This window comes from Natrix helvetica, assembly GCF_964273705.1.
Source record: "Natrix helvetica genome assembly, chromosome: 1".
Taxonomy (NCBI): Eukaryota; Metazoa; Chordata; class Lepidosauria; order Squamata; family Natricidae; genus Natrix; species Natrix helvetica.
Genome location: NC_138548.1, coordinates 243,286,737 through 243,306,083, shown reverse-complemented (window position 1 = coordinate 243,306,083; position 19,347 = coordinate 243,286,737). Strand labels below are relative to the sequence as shown.

Sequence of the window (19,347 nt, the reverse complement as noted above, 5' to 3'; positions counted from 1 at the left end):
GAATGGCCAACACAAGACGCATCCGGTCTGTAGGCTGCGAGTTTGACAGCTCTGGCTTAAAAGAAGGTTTTTTTTTCTTCATTTTCTTTTCTCAGAATTTCTGATAGCTGAGAAATTGATTGGATTAAAAAAAAAATTCCAGTGAGGGCTGTTTCCCATTCACTCTACACTTTCTTTACTCATCTCCATTTTTCTCTGAATAAGCATACTTGAATACATGAACCCTCCTCTCTAATGCTTCAGTTCAATAGTATTGATGCAGCAGAGATAATGAGAATTTCTGCATTTACCACAATTTTAATTTTTCTTTCAGGTCAGAAAACTATTTTCAAATTCTAAGTATATTTGGACTTTTTACCTACGGCTCTTTGGAAATACTGTAAAAGTATACCTAAATGTATTGATTATACACATACTTTCCATTTATTAGAAAATTTGAGGTGCACAGGAATAAAAAAAACCTGAAAAAACAGTAATAATGGATAAATTTCCAGTAACATAACTGAAAATAAATTTACAATTTGCTGTTTGTGAGTTGTCATGTGAAGTAAGGGGAGCAAAGGGAGGGAATGATGAAAGAGCTTCATGATTGCAATGCAAGCTCCACCCTTTTTGTATGTGCTTCTTGACACTGTGCAAAAGGGGCAGATCCTGAAAGCTTCCAATTCTGTAGACACCACTAAAAAGTAATGTTGATAGTACAGTGAATAAATTCTTTGTTTTTGAGGACTGTTATGTTCTGTGCATGCTAATAGTGGAATCTTGTGAAAACAAGCATTGACATGCTTTGACAAAAGTTCCTTTGTTACTTTTTGTTTTGTTTGTTTCTTTGTAGCTATGATATGGTACATTATGGACATTCCAATCAGTTGCGACAAGCTCGGGCAATGGGAGATTATCTGATTGTGGGTGTCCACACAGATGGTAAGGAAACTGCATTACTATTTTTCTTTTTAGAAATCTGATGCCTCTGAATACTTTCTGAAATTGTGATTTGCTTGTTTGTTTATCCCACCTTTATCCTTTTTATAAATAACTCAAGGCAGTGGATGCACATTATGCTCCTTCCTCCTCCTATTTTCCCCACAATAACAACCTGTTGGTGTGATTTGGGCTGAGAGAGGGCCTGGCCCAAACTCATCCAGGTAGCTTTCATGACTAAGGTGGGACTAGATCTCACAGTCTCCTGTCTTCTAGCCAGGTGCTCTACTCTTTAGGCCTAATTGGCTCTTATATTCACTTCAAGCAGTTTTGTCTAGTGGTTAAGGCATAGCAACCAGGTGGGTGACTTTGAGTCAGTCACTCTCTTTTATCCCATGATAAGAAGCTTAGGCAACAAGCTGGTTGGTTGCATTTAATTAATATCACAATTAATGGATCAACAATGAGTTCATCAAAAGAAAAAAAAACCCAGACAATGTACTTGTGGGAAAATCTAGGAAGAAAATAAAATCCTTTCAACCAATTTATATATTAATTTAATCTGATATTGTCACCTGTGATCTACAAGACTCCGTCAGTTCTGCGGCTTCATTTAGATCTTGGCCTATCTTGAATTAAGAATTCAAATGGTATGATCAAACTTCAATTGGAGATAGGTTGATGGTGTAAAACCTGCAATCTCCACCAAATCTTGGCTACTTTCCCAAAGATCTCTCCAACATTTTGAGATGAATTATATTTTTAACATGGTGGAAAGAAAAAAATATTGAATACAACAAAACTAATCATAACTACTTCAGTTTAAATAATAATTTATTATTGTTGTTGTTGTTGTTGTTGTTGTTGTTGTTGTTGTTGTTATTATTATTATTATTATTATTATTATTATTATTATTATTATTATTATTATTATTATGTTAATCTTTGGTGAGATTCACAGCCTTTGGGACTGGTTGGTAGCCTAACAGCTCAAGTCCTAACCCAGGACCTAGGAACTGTTAAGGTAACGTCGGAGGATTTAAGTTGTTCCAAGTAGGGTGGTTTTTTGTAGAGTCAGAATGTTCAAGTCAGGTAAATTTAGAATTTTCAAATAGCGAGGTAGCCCTTTAGGTATTATTGTTGTTGTTGTTGTTGTTGTTATTTTATGTTTCTATTTTTTTGTCCACTTTTCAGAAATTAGTCAAGGTAGGTCAGTCAAAGATCATGTGCAATCCTTGGTCTGCCAAAGTTGCTCTTTCATGTTATTAATATTTGTTTTCTTTATTTTCTTATTAGATTTTATAAAGACATTATAGCTGATAGCATGTGATAACAAACTTACATATAAACTATAATGCTGTATAACGCCATTAATGGAAATCCTTCATAAATAAAAGGAAAAGACTAATGAACTAAGTGGAGGAAAAAAGGAAACTGAAAAAAAACAAGTTCTTCCCCCACAAAAAATCTTCCAGCATTTTTAAATAGGCATAATCCCACAATGTTAGTTTTTCATGAGAGTTGAAAACAAATTTTTTCTTTCCAGCAAAACTCATCTTACCACCTGAAAAAATAAATAAATAAACATCAAAGTCATATAATACAATAGCTAGAATAGAATTGTATAAAGCAATAGCTTTCAAGTTCGGTCCATTCTTTTCATCCCAATATTTTAGTGAAGTATGCTCAATTATACTCTTTAAAATCAGGTAGGAAAGGAGGAAAATTGTCTAGAGCTAAAAAAAAATTAGAAGGCTTCATTAACTCCCATGTAATGTACCTTTGTACCTTTACTCCCATGTTTGGTATATCAAAAAATGGGAGTAGAGGGAGAGGTATATTTCCTTAGCTTAAATGTATTTAAACCAACATACTCAATAATGCTCCAAACCAATTCCTATTATATGAGATGGCTAGATTCATATATCTTGCTAAGCTATGAATTTTAACTATTGTTTATTGAGTTGATTGGGTTCACACATTGCGCTAACTTTGAAGCAGGAATAGTCATCCTGTTTGGATCCAAGAGCCATATTTTCATTTTCATTTTTCTTTTCAGCTGCTGAGGGTCATGCATGGGCCATGATACTGACATGGTGACATCATCAGAGGGTTAGGGTTAGTAATTTTCAATCATTTTTCTTTTTAAACATTTTTGGCTGTTTGGATTTTTTAAGTGAAATTGATATGTTAAAACTATTTTCCAAAGTGGAAAATTACATTGCTGATTGTCATTAATGTGCCACCAAATTTTAGTGGCATGATTTTTGGGATATTCTGTGAATTTTCAAAAGATTGCCATCAACTATACTTTTCAAATTGTGGAGCATTGTAGAGCATACCCAATACACTGAACCAAATCAAAACAAACTACATTTCAACTTAGAAGAACATGGTTACACATTGGATTGATTTTAGTTTAGTGTGATTCATCCTTCTTGGAATTATTTAGCTTAATGCCGTAAGAACTTTAGTTCTTAGTAATCCTCTAAACTGAGTTCATTCTTAATATTGTTAAACTTACTGGTAAATAATAGGTAGCACAACAGTTGACCCTGTACAGGGGTGGGTTCCGGCAGGCACTACTGCTGGTTTGCTCATGTGCGCACTTTACGCATGGCCGCGTGCTTGATGTGTTCTACACGCACATGCACAGTGCAATTAAAATTGTTTTGCACATGTGCAGTACTGAAAAACAAGATGGCAGCACCACCTGAGGAATCAGTTCGGCAGCGTGGTAAGCCTGAGTTGCTGCCAGTTCCAGCAACCCAGCCGCCAAACCACTACCGGTTCAGCCGAATCTCTCCGAACCGGTAGGAACCCACCACTGACCCTGTAGAAACAGATGCTGGAGGTCTCAGCACTTTTTCTCCTAAAGCTGTATGAGTCTTCACATACTGGCCCCATGTTAGCTTTCAGGTGGTAACTTGGTAATTCACAGTGCCACAGCCTACTTTCTAGAGTCACTTCACTAACATTCATCTCCTCATGTCATGTATGAGAGACATACGGCTTTGACAATATGTGCTCGCTTTCTAGTAAGTGAAACATGAAAAAAAATTAAATGCAAAAAATTGAATAATGTTAATATTGCACATCCTTGCCATGTAGCTCAAAAATATGTAACAAGAGAATTCAGCCCTTACTCTCTCACCCTTAGGAGAAAGACCAATCTTATAAGATATAAACCAAATCAAACTTTATTGAAGAAAGAAAGATACGTTATAATAGCTAAAAGCTATTCAATTTTAAATGTCCCAAAATGCCAAAATTTAATAATGACTGAGACCAGTTATAAAGCTATTCAGATTATGGAAAAATAGTCTTATTGAAAAGAACATTTACATAAGAATTATAATACTCCCAGCAGACCACAGGATTTACTAGTCTGCTACAAATAAGCATTTTACCACAATTACAAGTATGTTGCTGGAAGCTTCAAATTAATCATTAAGATTCTAAAATTATTGTCTCATGTACAAACTGAGGATATGCATAAATGCTGAAGTACAAATAATTAACAAACTTGTACAAAAAAAAATTTAAGAACCAGGACACTTTAACACATAACGGAAAGATTAAACAATGCAACATTCCTAGCTAAATATTTTTACCTGTGTTTCTAGTGTAAAAGATTACCACTTTACCCTAAAGATTCAGGTAATTTTTCCTGAAACAAATATGCATATACATATACATGCACATATACAGTACATGCAGGAAAAAAGATATAAAGAAACATATAAAATGGCTTCCAATCTTTTCCACACCAGCTGTAAGTACTATATTAACTTCTCTCTAAAGTTACGACATAACTCTCTTCTTTCTATAATCTATCCTGTTTAATCATCAAAGCCTAAAACCTAAATTATTTTTTTCTTTTGGCAAAAAGTCCATAAGGGATTTCTATTCACCAATAAACATAGATATTGTATTTCTCTAATCAAACAAGTCAACATCTCTTTCAGCAAGTTCTTATCATCTTCATCAACTATTTCCTCCATTTACAGATATTTGCCAGATCTTTCAAACTTAGTGCATACAATAATCTCACTGCAAAACAATGTTCCTTGGCTCTTTTTTAACTATTTATACATCAGTCCCCAGAGGAAAAGTTCAGTCTTTGAAATCCTTTGAATCACTGTATGTATTTGAGGCCAAAGTTTTCTAGCTTTTTTACACATCCATCAAGCATGATAAAAAAATTGTTCACATTTCCAACATAAATTTGAAGAATATTTATACATTTTGGATAATTTTTCGGGTGCCATATACCAACACTACATAATTTAATAAAATTTCTAAAATTGTAACACAAAGTAAATTTCAGTCCTTTAAATCACATATTTTCCTATTGTTAGATCGGTATATTATGACCAAAATTGAAGTCTACTTTAAATTCTTTGATTTTCTTCTATTGCAAATTTTATTCAAAGTTTATACATTTTAGCAATTGCTAAATGAAGATATTCATCATTTATATAAAATTTCATTTCAAATTGTGGCTTATATTGTTCACTACAATTAATTATTTTATGTATTTTAAATCTGTCTGATAACTATAAATAAGAAAACCATTGACAACTATGTTCCTCTGTCATTAGTTATTCTCTTTATTTTATTTTATATTCCCCTTGAATTGGCTTCTTTGCTTCCTGAGTATTTCAGCGTATTAAATCTGAGGCTGAAGTAGAGTTAAGACAGAATCCCAGTTTCCCAATTCTTGGTCCATAGCTTTTTTCCCTCCTCCAGTTCTTCCTTTGTGTTTTAAAAGAATTCAGAATTTCTATCCCCAGAATATAGGAAAAGGCTGGGATAATTCTGCATCTTTGTGTCAGAAAATCATGACTCCTCAATGAAGTATGGATTGACTGTCTGGCATATACAAAGGCATTCACAATGTGTTTGGAAGATTTTGTATTTTTGGATGATAATCTTAATAGTAAATTATGTTGTTTCCCAGAATAATCAGTATTTAAGTTCTGTACTTGGAATATTCATATTCATTGTTAAGAAAATTTATAATGTACCCTACTCAAGCTTCTTTCTGAATCAGCAATATAGTTAAACAAGGATAAATGTATATGTCCCTCATAAAATAGTACTATTTTTTTTAAAAAAAATAAACTAAATTATTATAAACAATTGGCAATTGTCTAATCAGAAGAAGAGCAATCCTGCTTCAAAGTCTTTACCCTCTTGTAGTACTGTACAGTCAGAGATTGCTTCCTGGGGCCAGCTAACTGAAGCTCACTATTGAATTTTTAAAGGCTATCCAGATTTTTAAAATCTGTTTCCTTCTGTAGGAGTTTTTGGGAAACTAACAGTGGCATGGGATGTATACACAAGCCTGATAATTACCTCTTTTTCTCTTCCTTTTTATACTAAATCATAGATGAAATATCCAAACATAAAGGCCCCCCTGTCTTTACTCAAGAAGAAAGATACAAAATCGTGAAGGCCATCAAGTGGGTAGATGAAATTGTTCAAGGAGCTCCTTATGTCACGACACTGGAAACTCTGGATAAATACAACTGTGACTTCTGTGTACACGGGGGTGAGTACCGGAGCATGATGTACCCACTTATCTCTCTTTCTCACTACATACATACCTAGCTACTAGAGGTCTGCTTTATTGGTTAAAATAAATGGTAAATTTATTTTGCTATCTTTGTTAATATACATCATCCTCATTTTTTGTGCAGCTGGTATAACGTAATAAAGCTACACAAGTATCGGTTGATAATAGTAGAATGTGTCTTGCTTTTGAGAACAGAAATGTAATGGCGATCAACACATTCTGCAAGTCAGGTTGTGTAGCCTGAGACTTCCTACAGTGTTGCTGGATTGTAGTGATTATTTTCAAGACAGAGAAAAATAACTAGCAAAAATCTTTCTTCGCTCTTAGAGAAAACAGCTTGCATACCTGTTTACTATAATTAAAATGCATATTATAAGAATTTGCTGATTAGATTACCTAAGCAGCTCCTCCAATGTATAAGCAGTGTTTTTTTTTAATAGATGACATCACACTAACTGCAGATGGCAAGGATACTTATGAGGAAGTGAAGAAAGCTGGGAGATATAGGTAAAACCCTTTTTATGTTGTTCTGCTCAGAGATCCTGAAATGCTCTGTTAATTTTTTTTCATTGTATCCATAGCTTCTCCTCTATAATTTTTAAATGTTGTATTAGATTAATAGTATATTGATCTGGTTTTGTCCTTAGCTGTTATTCAGCTATGAATATGAATAAGTGAAGATTGGAATCCTTTAATCCAAAAGCCATGGAATTTATTAGTAATTTAACAGAAAGGATTGAGGAGGGAAACATGGGAAATAGTGGGTTACTGTTCAGTGTTCTGTATCATTAACAATTAAGAAGATTATTTTCTTGTTAAAAACTCAAAACATTTTTTAAAAAATAAGAAAAAAAACAAGTTTGCCAAGATATTCTCAGACAAACAAAAAGATTTAGAGGGAAGGACTTTGCAAACATTGTGAATAGTGGTTAGCAAAATTCCCATCTTATCTGAATCTTGTCTTGTTGCAGGGAATGTAAACGCACCCAGGGAGTGTCCACTACAGATCTGGTTGGCCGGATGTTGCTTATGACCAAGACCCATCACAGCAACATTGTAAGTGAAAAATAGCTTTGCGAGTTCCAGGATGCTCCAGTTCCTTCAATACTCTGAACCAAGGATGTAGGGATTCTTTTTGGATCACAGGACTTTTGAGTTTCTCAAATGAATCTTGGGGACATTTGTAAGCTCTCTGATTATTCTTTGATATGATTCCAGGATTATTGCTGTTTGATACAGGCAGCAGACGCCAAAACAAAGTAAAAGTGTAAGTTTAGGGAAGTGCTATTTGAAGGGGATACGATGCCCGTCAGATGTGCTGCCAAGAAGGAAAGAAAATAACTTACCATTAAAATGTTATTATGTGGATCATCAGTTATTGGTGGGATTTGGAAAGAGGAGGTCAGGTTGCCTTACTTGGCAAATGGATCAATATTTAATTTAGGTCAGTGCCATTTATGTATACTTATGAAATAGTGCTTAAATTATGGCAGTTTACTAAATGGGCAATTGGGCTAAGAATATATTTAGTTTGTGTGGCTCTGTGGCTGAAGTTGGAAGGCCATACTGTGCTTCTGAAGCTAGTTTCTGAACTAGTTTCTAGAAGTATGTAAAGTATCTGTCCTATTTGCCAGGCATTTCATACTATAAGGTCAATACATTTCACCTCATTAAAGCACGGAGGTAACATAATTCACTCTATGTCTCCTCGGGCTTCATTCCACAGTTCTGGTAGTCTTAAGAGGGCTTGGAGTGATGTGAATAAAAGTAACATGGCAGTTTTGCTTTCTTTTAGGCATGGGGACAAAATACACATTGTCTTGTAAAGCTCAAGGTGTGGTTAGAACAAAGCATTCTTTTAAAGTTTTGCATAATTGTACCTTTTGCGGTTGAGAGGTTTTCTTTCTTTATGGGTATAAAATGTTTAAAGAGAACTGGTTTAGTGTAGAATCTGAGTGTCTTAAGTTCTAGTCCTGCCTAAAATACAGTAGTCAGCTGGGTATCTTATCTTTCAGCACTCAGAAAGAAGGCAGTGGCAGCTGACTTCTAAAAATGCTGCCAAGAAAACCATGGAGTTGTCCAAGTAGTTAGCAGGAATCAGCACTAATCTCAAGGGGAGGGGGGATTGAGCAAAGTTGAGGAATGGGAGGCCTGCTGTACCTAATTTAGAGTTCCATATGTTCTTTTCATTTGTTGGATGGGCCACTGAAATGTCTTTACCATTAATATGTTTCTTTTCTATTTTAGGCTGAAGATACAGATTATCGGAAGCATGCAGATAACCTAGGAAAGGTAAGAACTGGCACTATGCAGTTTATGCATAATTAAATATAACATTCCAGCGGAATAATTCCTAATTTAGAATGATTGGAGTTTTCTGAAATTGATGATTTATTCATTAAACTATTTCTGTTTCTCTATTTTTTTATATTGTAAAGCTGACATCAGAGATATAATAATGATAATGATAATGATAATGATAATGACAACAATAATAATAATAATAATAATAATAATAATAATAATAATAATAATAATAATAATAATAATAATAATAATAATTAATAATAATGGTTGATTGCACAGTCAGCCAGATGTTTAGGCTGGATTTGGCATTTTTATCCACCTTTGAAGTCCTTTCCAAGGATCTGGGAAATGCAGGTGTTGTTGTCTGATGATATTAAGGGTATCATCGCTGGATGTAAGCTTTTCCAAGTAAAGCTGCCTTTTGCATTTGACTGATGGTGATTTTTTGAATGATGGTCTTTCAGTGGTGTTCCATATGTTTTAGGATTGCACCAGTGGTGGGTTCCTCCCGGATCGCACCGGATCGCGCGCGCTCCCTTTCAGCGCTCCACCTGGCTTGCGCGCTCCCTTTCAGCGCTCCACCTGGCTTGCGCGCTCCCTTTCAGCGCTCCACCTGGCTTGCGCGCTCCCTTCCGGCGCTGAAACCAGAAGTACAGTTTTGCCCGGCCCTGGCGAAGCAACGACGCCTGCCTGCGCTCCACCAGCTCGGCTGGGAACGGAGATATTTCCTCAGCGGAGCGGAGCGCCTGAAAAGTCTTTTCAGGCGCTCCGCTCCGCTGAGGAAACATCTCCGTTCCCAGCCGAGCTGGTGGAGCGCAGGCAGGCGTCGTTGCTTCGCCAGGGGCGGGGCAAGACTGTACTTCCGGTTTCAGCGCCGGAAGGGAGCGCGCAAGCCAGGTGGAGCGCTGAAAGGGAGCGCGCAAGCCAGGTGGAGCGCTGAAAGGGAGCGCGCAAGCCAGGTGGAGCGCTGAAAGGGAGCGCGCGCGATCCGGTGCGATCCAGCAGGAACCCACCACTGGATTGCACCCAAAGGTAGTGTTATTGGTACTATCTTTACTTTCTTTTGCCACAGTCATTCCACTTCTATTTGCAAGTCATTTTACTTTGTGATATTTTCTCCTTCTTCTCCGTCTCTTCTCCTCTTCCCCCTCCTCCTCTCTTTCATGCCAAAAAAAAAAAAAATCAGTCTGAAAAGGAGTGGATTTTGCCCAGAAGTGATGTAACACTTGTTTTGTCCTTTGCTCCTCTGCAGATGCTTAGCTGTGGAAATACTTTTTATGATAGTAATATGTGAAATATCTGAATCAAACAAAAATCACTTTATTCTCCATTTTTATTTAGAGATTCTTATAAAAGGACAAACTTGTAAGCATGGATTTCAGTTTTATAATCAGGGAGTTTGTTTGGGGGCCATTATAGCTAGTTTCAAGTTTTGCAAAGATCTCAAGGAATATCTGTATTTTAGGACATACGGATCAGTGGTAGGTTGCCAATGTTTTTACTACCGGTTCGGGCGCACGCATGCACAGAAGTGTCCTGGCAGGTGGGCAGAGCCTCCTGCCACTGCCACTACCAGTTTTCCCAATCTGGGCTGTACCGGGAGCAACCCACCTCTAATCCGGATGTACATAGAAAATCTTTTTTATATTTTGCTTCTTCTTTATGATACAGAAGTGTTACAGTATGTAAGACGTTACTATTATGCCTTGAAGAATTGTATAGCTTTATATGTCTTACAACAAATAAATTTCTCTTTGGCATTAGCTGTAATCTGCATACAGTCAATGAAGTCATTCTACTGAGTTGTAGAAGCACTCCCAAAGAATGCCACCTGGTGGAGCTAATCTTCCTTTCCACTTTGAACAGTTTCTAGCACTTACTATGCATATATTAAATACATAAGTCAGAACAAAAGAAGACAGGGGGTATATATGGATGTGTAAAATCTTCTAAAGTGTAGACTATAAAATAATAAACATTAAATAAAAACAACAAAACAAAACAAAACGCATAATCAGTGTTAGGCCCAAAACCAAAAACAATGTGGAGATTCTTCCAAGTTGAGTTATTTTGTTGTTTCATCCTTATAGACCAGTGATGGCGAACCTATGGCACGTGTGCCACAGATGGCACGCGGAACCATTTGTCAGGGCATGCGAGGCGCTGCCCTGTCAGCTGGCCAGCGCGCGTGCACGCACTGGCCAGCTGAGTTCACCCTTTTTTTAAACCATTTTTCGCCCTCTCCAGGCTCCAGAGGCTTTATAGGAGCCTGGGGAGGGCAAAAAAAGCCTCCCCCCCTGGAGGCCCTCTGGAAGCTTCATGAGCTTCCGGGAAGCCTCCGGAGCATAAAAAACCGGCCCTACGGGCAAACCGGAAATGACTTCCGGTTTGCTCAGAGGGTTGTTTTGAGTGCTCTGAAGGCATCAGGGAAGCCTCCGGACAGTCCCTGAAACCTTCAGAGTGCTCAAAACGACCCTCCGAGCAAACCAGAAGTCACTTCCGGTTTGCTCGGAGGGTCGTTTTGACTGCTCCGAAGGCTTCAGGGAAGCCTCCTGAAGGTCCCCGAAGCCTCCAGAGGGCGTCCGGGGGGGTGGGGGAGGCTGTTTTCGCCCTCCCCAGGCTCTTATAAAGCCTCTGGAGCCTGGGGAGAGTGAAAAAAGCATGTAAAAATGGGGGGGTTGCGTCTGTAGTGCGTGCATGCACACTGGGGGGGTCGCACATTGCATTATGGGTGCGGCACACATGCACACGACCCCCCTGCGCTCCCCCCACTTATGGCACGCGAGCCAAAAAAGGTTCACCATCGCTGTTATAGACAAAACCTTGCTAGACTGAACAACCCACTGTCTGCATCTAAATACGCATACTCTGTGAGCTATTAGGGAGAAGCTATCTTCCCTCTCTTTCTCTCGCACATAATATCTAGTCTAAAGTGCCTCTTACTCTTCTGGAATGCAGCTCCTTCTTCCCAGGGATCTACCTTCTCACTGGAGATATGGAAATATGTATCATTGTGCTTAAAACTGGACTTTTTTTCTTTCTTCTTTTCTTTCTTTGAAAACTCGGAACTGAAGAAGTTTCTTGGATGAGAAGCAAAATGCTTTCAAAGAAAAAAGAAAATCCAGTTGCCTTTCCTAGAGTTCAGATTCTAAATATTTCTCACATTTCTCTCTTAATGGTTTCAAGATAAAGTGTTTTATTTAACATAAGAGATTCTCTTGGATTTAAATGAACTATACCATTCAGTATTAATGGTTAATAAAATCAAATCTACATAGGAATAAATTGTTGACATTCTCCTTTGAAACAAAGTTGGAGCTTGTGATCAGTCCTTTTGCACAATATTTCCACCAATGAGCATAATTCTAATTCTATGGAATCCTCTGCCTTCCTACTTCTTTTACTGAATAACTTTATTGTCATGCTTCAAAAGGATAATCATGTTAGGAATGTAAGCTAACAGTTGGGTCAGCAATATATAAAGCATGATGGTAGTACTGTAGCTTTAAGTACTGCTGTAATGTGATTGGTTGCTGTTACCTCAAGCAGCCATAAGAGGGAGCCAGAATGACTGTTAGCTCTCTGTTTGTTAGATGCTGATCGGTGAATACTGCTTGTTAGATGAATCGTGAGTTACTGTGTGTTTTGCTACTGTTAGCGACTTTGTGTGCTGAACTGATTATATGATACTGGACTGTGTTTGATGGATCACTCCTTAGCTGAGAACATTGATAACTGACTGACTGAACCGTGTGTAAATTGAACTGTGAATACCTCTATTTTCCACATAAGTAAAATACTATTACTTTTACTATTCGGTGTCCCTGTATGCTGGTTTGTGCGTGTTCTTCCACACCACTCTCATTACGCTTCTCTGCGCATACTCACTCTCCTAACGGGGAGCTTACCTAACAGTATAGAATAGTGATGGTGAACCTTTTTCTTATGGCGTGCCAAAATTGTGTGCACTATTGCGTGCATATGTGCCCACAACAATTCAATCTTCCCTGCCCACCTGCACATGCGCATATGAAGCCACCAGACTCTGGAGGCTTTCCTGAAGCCTGGGGAGGGCGAAAATGGCCTCCCCTGGCTCCCCAGAGCCCCTTCAAAAGCTGGAAATGGATCGTTTCTGAACGTCCGGTTGACCCATTGGGCCAGTTTTTTGTTCTCCCCAACCTCCCTTTTCGTGTCAAAAATAAATGATATTGCCACAATGATAAGTGCTACCGTAGTTCAGTTTGAATTTCAAATTATATGAATTCATTGTTTCAATTGAAAAGGATAAAAATGGGCAATGGAATTTGAAATAAAAGTAGAAATATAGGAAAAACTCATTTTGACTGTATTTAATTTTGATGATAAAGAAGTTGTTATGACTTCAGTTTTATCTTAATCTTTAACTGGTATCAATTCTTTGTGATTATGAACTTTAAATGTATATCTACTTAGACTGGTCTGTTAACTTTTTTGTAGCAATTACTGGGTCTTTATCAGTGTTGGTTAATGTATACATTGATTTATTAGAATTATTTTTTTAGCCTACTATTTAATTCAAATTCCACTCCTTATATTCGGAGAGAACTAACTCCAATAGCTGCAAAAATATTGAAGATGTTCTTTTTTTTCTTCAGTGCCCTAAAGGTCACAGTCCCTGGACTGGAGTTTCTCAGTTTCTGCAAACATCTCAAAAGATCATCCAATTTGCATCTGGCAAGGAGCCTCAACCTGGAGATAACATAATCTATGTGGCGGGCGCCTTTGATCTTTTTCGTATCCTAGATTTGTTTTCTTTGGGGAAGAATGGAATTAAGAGTTTCTTGCAGCAAATTAGGAAGGCCTGATACCTGTTTTTGGAACTGCCTCTACTTCTTCAGGTTGTTTTGACTTAGAAATGCTAAATCAAGTTCTTTCAGTTAGGAACTTAGGCGAATGTAGCTTTAGCTAACAGTAAAGTGTACTTTTAGCTGAGAGTTCTTAGTGATTTGTCCAAACTTCAAAAGAATTATAGCATAGACATGTTTACTATCTTTGCAAAAACCGTGTATGATAAGGGATTTTATTTTAATATAGGAAAGTAATGTGAAAAAAGTGACACATATACTATAGTCTACTTCAAAAAAATGGAATGCTGCTTTTTTCAAGCTCTATTATGTCCTCCAGTGGGAAAACTCATCCCAAATAATATCCTCTTAAGCAAAATTTGCCATATCTACCTTGCCCACCCCCCAGAATAAATCTGGTGCTCGCTCTGACTTACTGGTAACTATTTTGTAATAGTTACTATACTCAGCCACTATTTTGTGCCACTATTTCCCCCTCAATCTTTAGGGAATGCTGGACGAATGTCTATTAATTTTAAGTATAAGCATAGATTTAAAAAAAAACCAGGATGCAGATGCTAAAGGTTACAGTACAACAAGCACTTGCCACTAGATCTTGCAATCAATTCCAGAACTTTTTCTGAGCATGAGCCTTGTCTAGTTATTGTAAGTCTTGTAATCTACAATTATGTGAGCTACTAAGAAATAGAGGACTTGTGAAAAGGAAAGAACATATCTATGTCTCATTAGCTTCATTTAGTGCCTGAGGTTTGCTTTCTTAATATATACATTAGATGTGGGTCATGTGGATTTTCTGGAGAGAGCGCACCAAATAGCAAAGCGTCCTTATATCATTGTTGGGCTGCACTTTGACCAAGTGAGTATCAGTTCTATATGGCTTGGTTGGAAGACTACTTACTCATTTTCACCTACTGGGGAGATGAATATAGTATCTGATGCTAACTGCTATAATTTAATTACAGGAAGTGAATCTCTATAAGGGCAAGAACTATCCCATAATGAATGTGCATGAACGAACTCTCAGTGTTTTGGCCTGCAGAGTGAGTATTTGGCTGGAATCGTTCTCCTTCTTCTTCTTTTAATTCAAGTTTTATTTGCAGTTTTCCTTACACACCCTATATATTTGTGTGGATAGTGTATTAACTGGGTCAACGTCCTTTTTAAACAATGTTAACAATAATAATGTACAAATAAGCGTGCATAATCCTAATCTTCCAACTTCAACAATACGATTCTCTCTTTATAAATTCTTTATCATTTTTTCCCATTAATCTGTTTAAACATAAGTAATATTTATTTGACCATGTACTTGTTATCCCCTACTAAGTCACTAATATTTAATATTTTAAAAATTACTCATTATTCCATCATAATTTCAATATCCCAAATATCTAGGACTACTACTAAGACCAAATATTAACAAAATTTAATCAATCTGGGGATTATATCTCAAAGTCCCCACAATTTCTAATCCTTAAAAGTCTAAGTTCACAATATATTTTCACATTGTTAATATTAATGGTACAATTAGATTTCCTAATCCTAAACTTCCACCTTCTAACCGTAGCTTATTTTTTAATTATAATAACTTCTATTATCTGTTAATATATATGCTACTATTTTCCCTATTTTTTATTTTATACTTTTTCATTTTATTAATATATTTTATCCCTATCCATCATCTCTTAACCTTTTTGGAGTTCCATTATTTGTTAACTTTTTAATCACCTTTTTATTTCTCTCTCTTGGAATCTTATAACTTTTTTTGATATTTTTATACCCACTGAATATTCCCTTCAGGTTACCCTTTGTCTGTATCATTTGTTCACCCATCCAAAAGTCTTTTTTTTAAACAGATTTTTCTTTTTTTACTCTGTTTTATTATATGGTTTTAAGGAATTATCTATTTGACTCCTACTTATCAGTCCTTTCTCTTCATTGTCTTTCCCTTACAATACAATACAATAGTAGAGTTGGAAGGGACCTTGGAGGTCTTCTAGTCCAACCCCCTGCCTAGGCAGGAAACCCTATACCGTTTCAGACAAATAGCTATCCAACATCTTCTTGCATCTCATTTTGATTTTTCTCTTCCACTTCTTCTAATTTCTCACCTATTTTCTGAATATCATGTTCATCTTTCCTCCCCCTCCCCAGTTGTTGACAGGCTTCTACACTCATTTCCTTATCTGTAGACAATCCCCTTGTCTCCTTATTGTTCTTTATAGTTTCATGCATGCTTTTGATCAAATCAAAATTATTTCTTCATATCCCTCTATTATCCCGATAATCCATTTTGTAACAATTTGATAAAAATTACTCAATATACCTCTATGTTCCAACGCCTCAATATTTAAAAACTCCAACAGAGTCAATTATTAATACGATTTTAGTCAATCCCATAACGCCGTTTTCACTGGCAGACAGTTGCAGGAGGCTGTCGCTGCCAAAAACGGAGCCCGGGAATCTGTTTTCTCTGGCAGAGCGCCTGGCTCACCACAGGCACCCAACACGAGTTACATCGAGCTGGCCACACCCATCCTGGCCACGCCCACTCCCCCCACTTCCCCAAGGTCATACACAATCCTGATGCGGCCCTCAATGAAATTGAGTTTGACACCCCTGCTCTAGAGTTATTCCATGGAATTTAAGGCAATATTCTTTGGTCACTAGATCATCAACCAAGCCAGACCTGTTTCACTTCAAGATGGTTGGCTGTATTTGATTTACTTTCACTTTCTGTTCCTAATTTAGAAGAGAATGATTCCGACTTCTGGTTGATGTCGTGGCGAGAACGGCTTGGAAAATATCTAAAACAGTCCCCTCCCCCTATTTTCTCCACTGCAACAACCCTATGAAGGGGGTTGGGCTGGGAAAAAGTGACTGGCTCCAAAGTTGCTGAGTCGATTTTTCATGCCTAAAACAGGACTATGGTTTCTAGACCAACTCCTTAACCACTATACCAAACTGGCTCGCCCTAGACATTTTATAAAAGAGAGACTATTTTTCTCCAATGGAACTTGTAGAACAGGAGTCCCAACCCCCAGTCTGCGACCTGGCCCATTGGGAATCAGGGCACGCAAACTTCACAAAGCTACATTTGTGCAAGCAGCTCACTTGTGTAAAACAATTACCTCTCCCTTCCACCACAGCAGTCCACAGAGCTGGAAAGGTCAGGGGCCCCTGTTTTAGAAGACACAGATTTCAATTACTACTTCTGTGAACTATAGCCCTAATAGCACAAAAGTAAGTCTCATTATCTAATGGAATCTTTCAATGCTCCATTTGTCTCCTAAAATCTTACTTTCAAAATTCACTAATTAAAACTATAATTGATAGATGTGTGGACTGTGTAGTTATGACTGGCTTTTTTTCTTTTCTTTGTCTTTAGTATGTTTCTGAAGTAGTGATTGGAGCTCCCTATTCGGTCACCGCCGATCTGCTCGATCATTTCAAGGTGAGGATGTCTGACTTCTTTCTTTCCTTCCTTCCTTCCCCCCCCCTCTCTCCCTCTCCCTCTCCCTCTCTACAAACTAAAATTCTTAGGTCTGATTAGTGAAAAACCTTCAAATTGGGCAAAATCATGCATCATGGCACAACAATTTTTGAATCAACATACATTAAATGGGCCTACAGAATGCATCTGGGGATTGAAATTTCATGGGATTGAAACTTAGCAAAGTTATCATGGCTTCAGTGCTGCTGCAGTCAACAGCAATCACATTTCCCAAACTCCCTGCCAGCCTCCTGCTAGGAAAGTCAATCGGGCAGGAGGTTGGTAATCACTCCTGTTCCCACACTTTTTGCCCACCCACGTTCATTCTGTTTCTGTTTAGGTGAGGAAATATCTCTGAAACAATGACCCCAAAAGGTCATGGGTTGTATAGTATACAGGTAATCCTCAATTTACGAACACAATTGAGCCCCGAATTTTGGTTGTAAGTCATTATAGTAATAAGTCAAGTCACCACATGATTGGATTGGATTTTATAATAGTCATTAAGCAAGTCACTAAAGAGAGGTGGTTGTTAAGCAAATCATGTGATCATAAGTCCAAATCCAACTTATCCAGTGAGTTACAAAAAAGTTACAAAATATAATCACGTAACCATGGGAGTGGTGGAGCAGCCATAAATTTGAGGATGGGTCATAAATAACGTTTTTTCAAGTCTATCATAACTTCCAGCTATATATGCACGCACTTATACACAAAGTTTTAGAAATATAGATCATAATGTTCTTAATGGTGGAAATGGAATTTTGGGTGCTGTTAGGCAGAGTGGGGAAATAATATATTTCTTCCAATGCTCTGAAAATTGATAACTTGAACATAGCTTGAGGTGGATATGAGGTGAGGCGACAGCATCCGGGAGACAGTTGGGAGACAGAGCATTTGCCAATTTATAGTGGCTTCAGTATAAGGGATGTATTGCCTATATCAGTGGTTCTCAACCTTCCCAATGCCGCGACCCTTTAATACAGTTCCTCATGTTGTGGTGACCACCAACCATAAAATTGGTGTCTCGGTTCCTAAGACCATCGAAAATATGTGTTTTCCGATGGTCTTAGGTGACCCCTGTGAAAGGGTCGTTCTACCCCCAAAGGGGTCCCGACCCACAGGTTGAGAACCACTGGCCTATATCATGTAGGTGAGTTGTGCCTGCTATATTGTGATGAATCAGCCTCCAGACAAAGAAAGACTAAAGAAGATGGTAACAGTTTTTCTTTTTGTATAGGTGGATCTTGTGTGCCATGGGATGACTGAGGTGGTGCCTGACAAGAATGGATCAGATCCATATGAGGTAAGAATGATGGAAAGCTATTTTTCCCTTATTTGGGCCTCAGTTCACAATATATTACAGGGAAATAAATTTTGTGGCCAATTGTGAATTGTCTCATTGCTGTGCTAAACTGCAGAGTTCCTTCCTTTCTCCAATTCTAATTGTTTTATTGACTTTTTCTTTCTGCACTGCCATATATGCATCCCTGGAACTTTTTCAGCCTATTTGATAAGAATTAATGCTGTCTTCCTGAGAATGGCTGAAAGATTATCCAGAACACTAAGAATATTTTTGGCTCTTAACATGCTTGATTTGGGTGGGACTTTCTGGATCGCGTGTTATCACTGTTCCTGAAAATTGATGGCATAGTTTCCTCCATGTTGAGATAGCACATCACATCCTATACTATAAAGTATTTAAAGAGTTGGTGAAAGAAAAAGAAAAGAAAAGACACCACAAATCCAAGAGAGTCTGCCTAAACCCACCGACATACAACATCGCTCTGTCAGTTGTAATCCCATGTTAAATGAGAGCCCTGGCCATCACTTCTGATGTAAGAGATTTTGTTTTTATTTCTCATTCATCCATTCATCCTATTCTCTGTACCTACAGGAACCTAAGAGACGTGGTATTTTCCGGCTGGTAGATAGTGGCAACAATCTCACCACTGATCTGATAGTGAAAAGAATAATTAAGAACAGGTTAGCTGCTTGTAATTTTGCGTGTAGTATGATAGAATTTTGATGCTGCTGCTGTAAAAGTTTCATTCATTGGACCTATCTTTTTATGACCCAACACTAAACCAACAAAATAATTTTACATTTCTTACCCACAAAATAATAACTTACAGAAGAAAGAAGGAAGAACCTACCCAGAGTTATTCTGTTTTGTTTGGGGATATATTTTGATTTCTCAG

The 19,347-nt window shown here is 37.5% G+C and overlaps 1 protein-coding gene across 1 annotated transcript in view; it reads left to right on the top strand.

The window, feature by feature from the left end:
* The window catches only part of PCYT2 (phosphate cytidylyltransferase 2, ethanolamine), a 38,115-nt gene that overhangs the window by 5,311 nt on the left and 13,457 nt on the right, over positions 1–19,347 (top strand). The window contains exons 2-12 of the mRNA XM_081935210.1: positions 836–924; positions 6,317–6,478; positions 6,943–7,009; positions 7,474–7,558; positions 8,750–8,794; positions 13,444–13,582; positions 14,427–14,509; positions 14,616–14,693; positions 17,042–17,107; positions 18,387–18,452; positions 19,044–19,132. Coding sequence (XP_081791336.1) covers positions 836–924; positions 6,317–6,478; positions 6,943–7,009; positions 7,474–7,558; positions 8,750–8,794; positions 13,444–13,582; positions 14,427–14,509; positions 14,616–14,693; positions 17,042–17,107; positions 18,387–18,452; positions 19,044–19,132 — 969 coding nt within the window. The remainder of the gene's footprint in view (positions 1–835; positions 925–6,316; positions 6,479–6,942; positions 7,010–7,473; positions 7,559–8,749; positions 8,795–13,443; positions 13,583–14,426; positions 14,510–14,615; positions 14,694–17,041; positions 17,108–18,386; positions 18,453–19,043; positions 19,133–19,347) is intronic.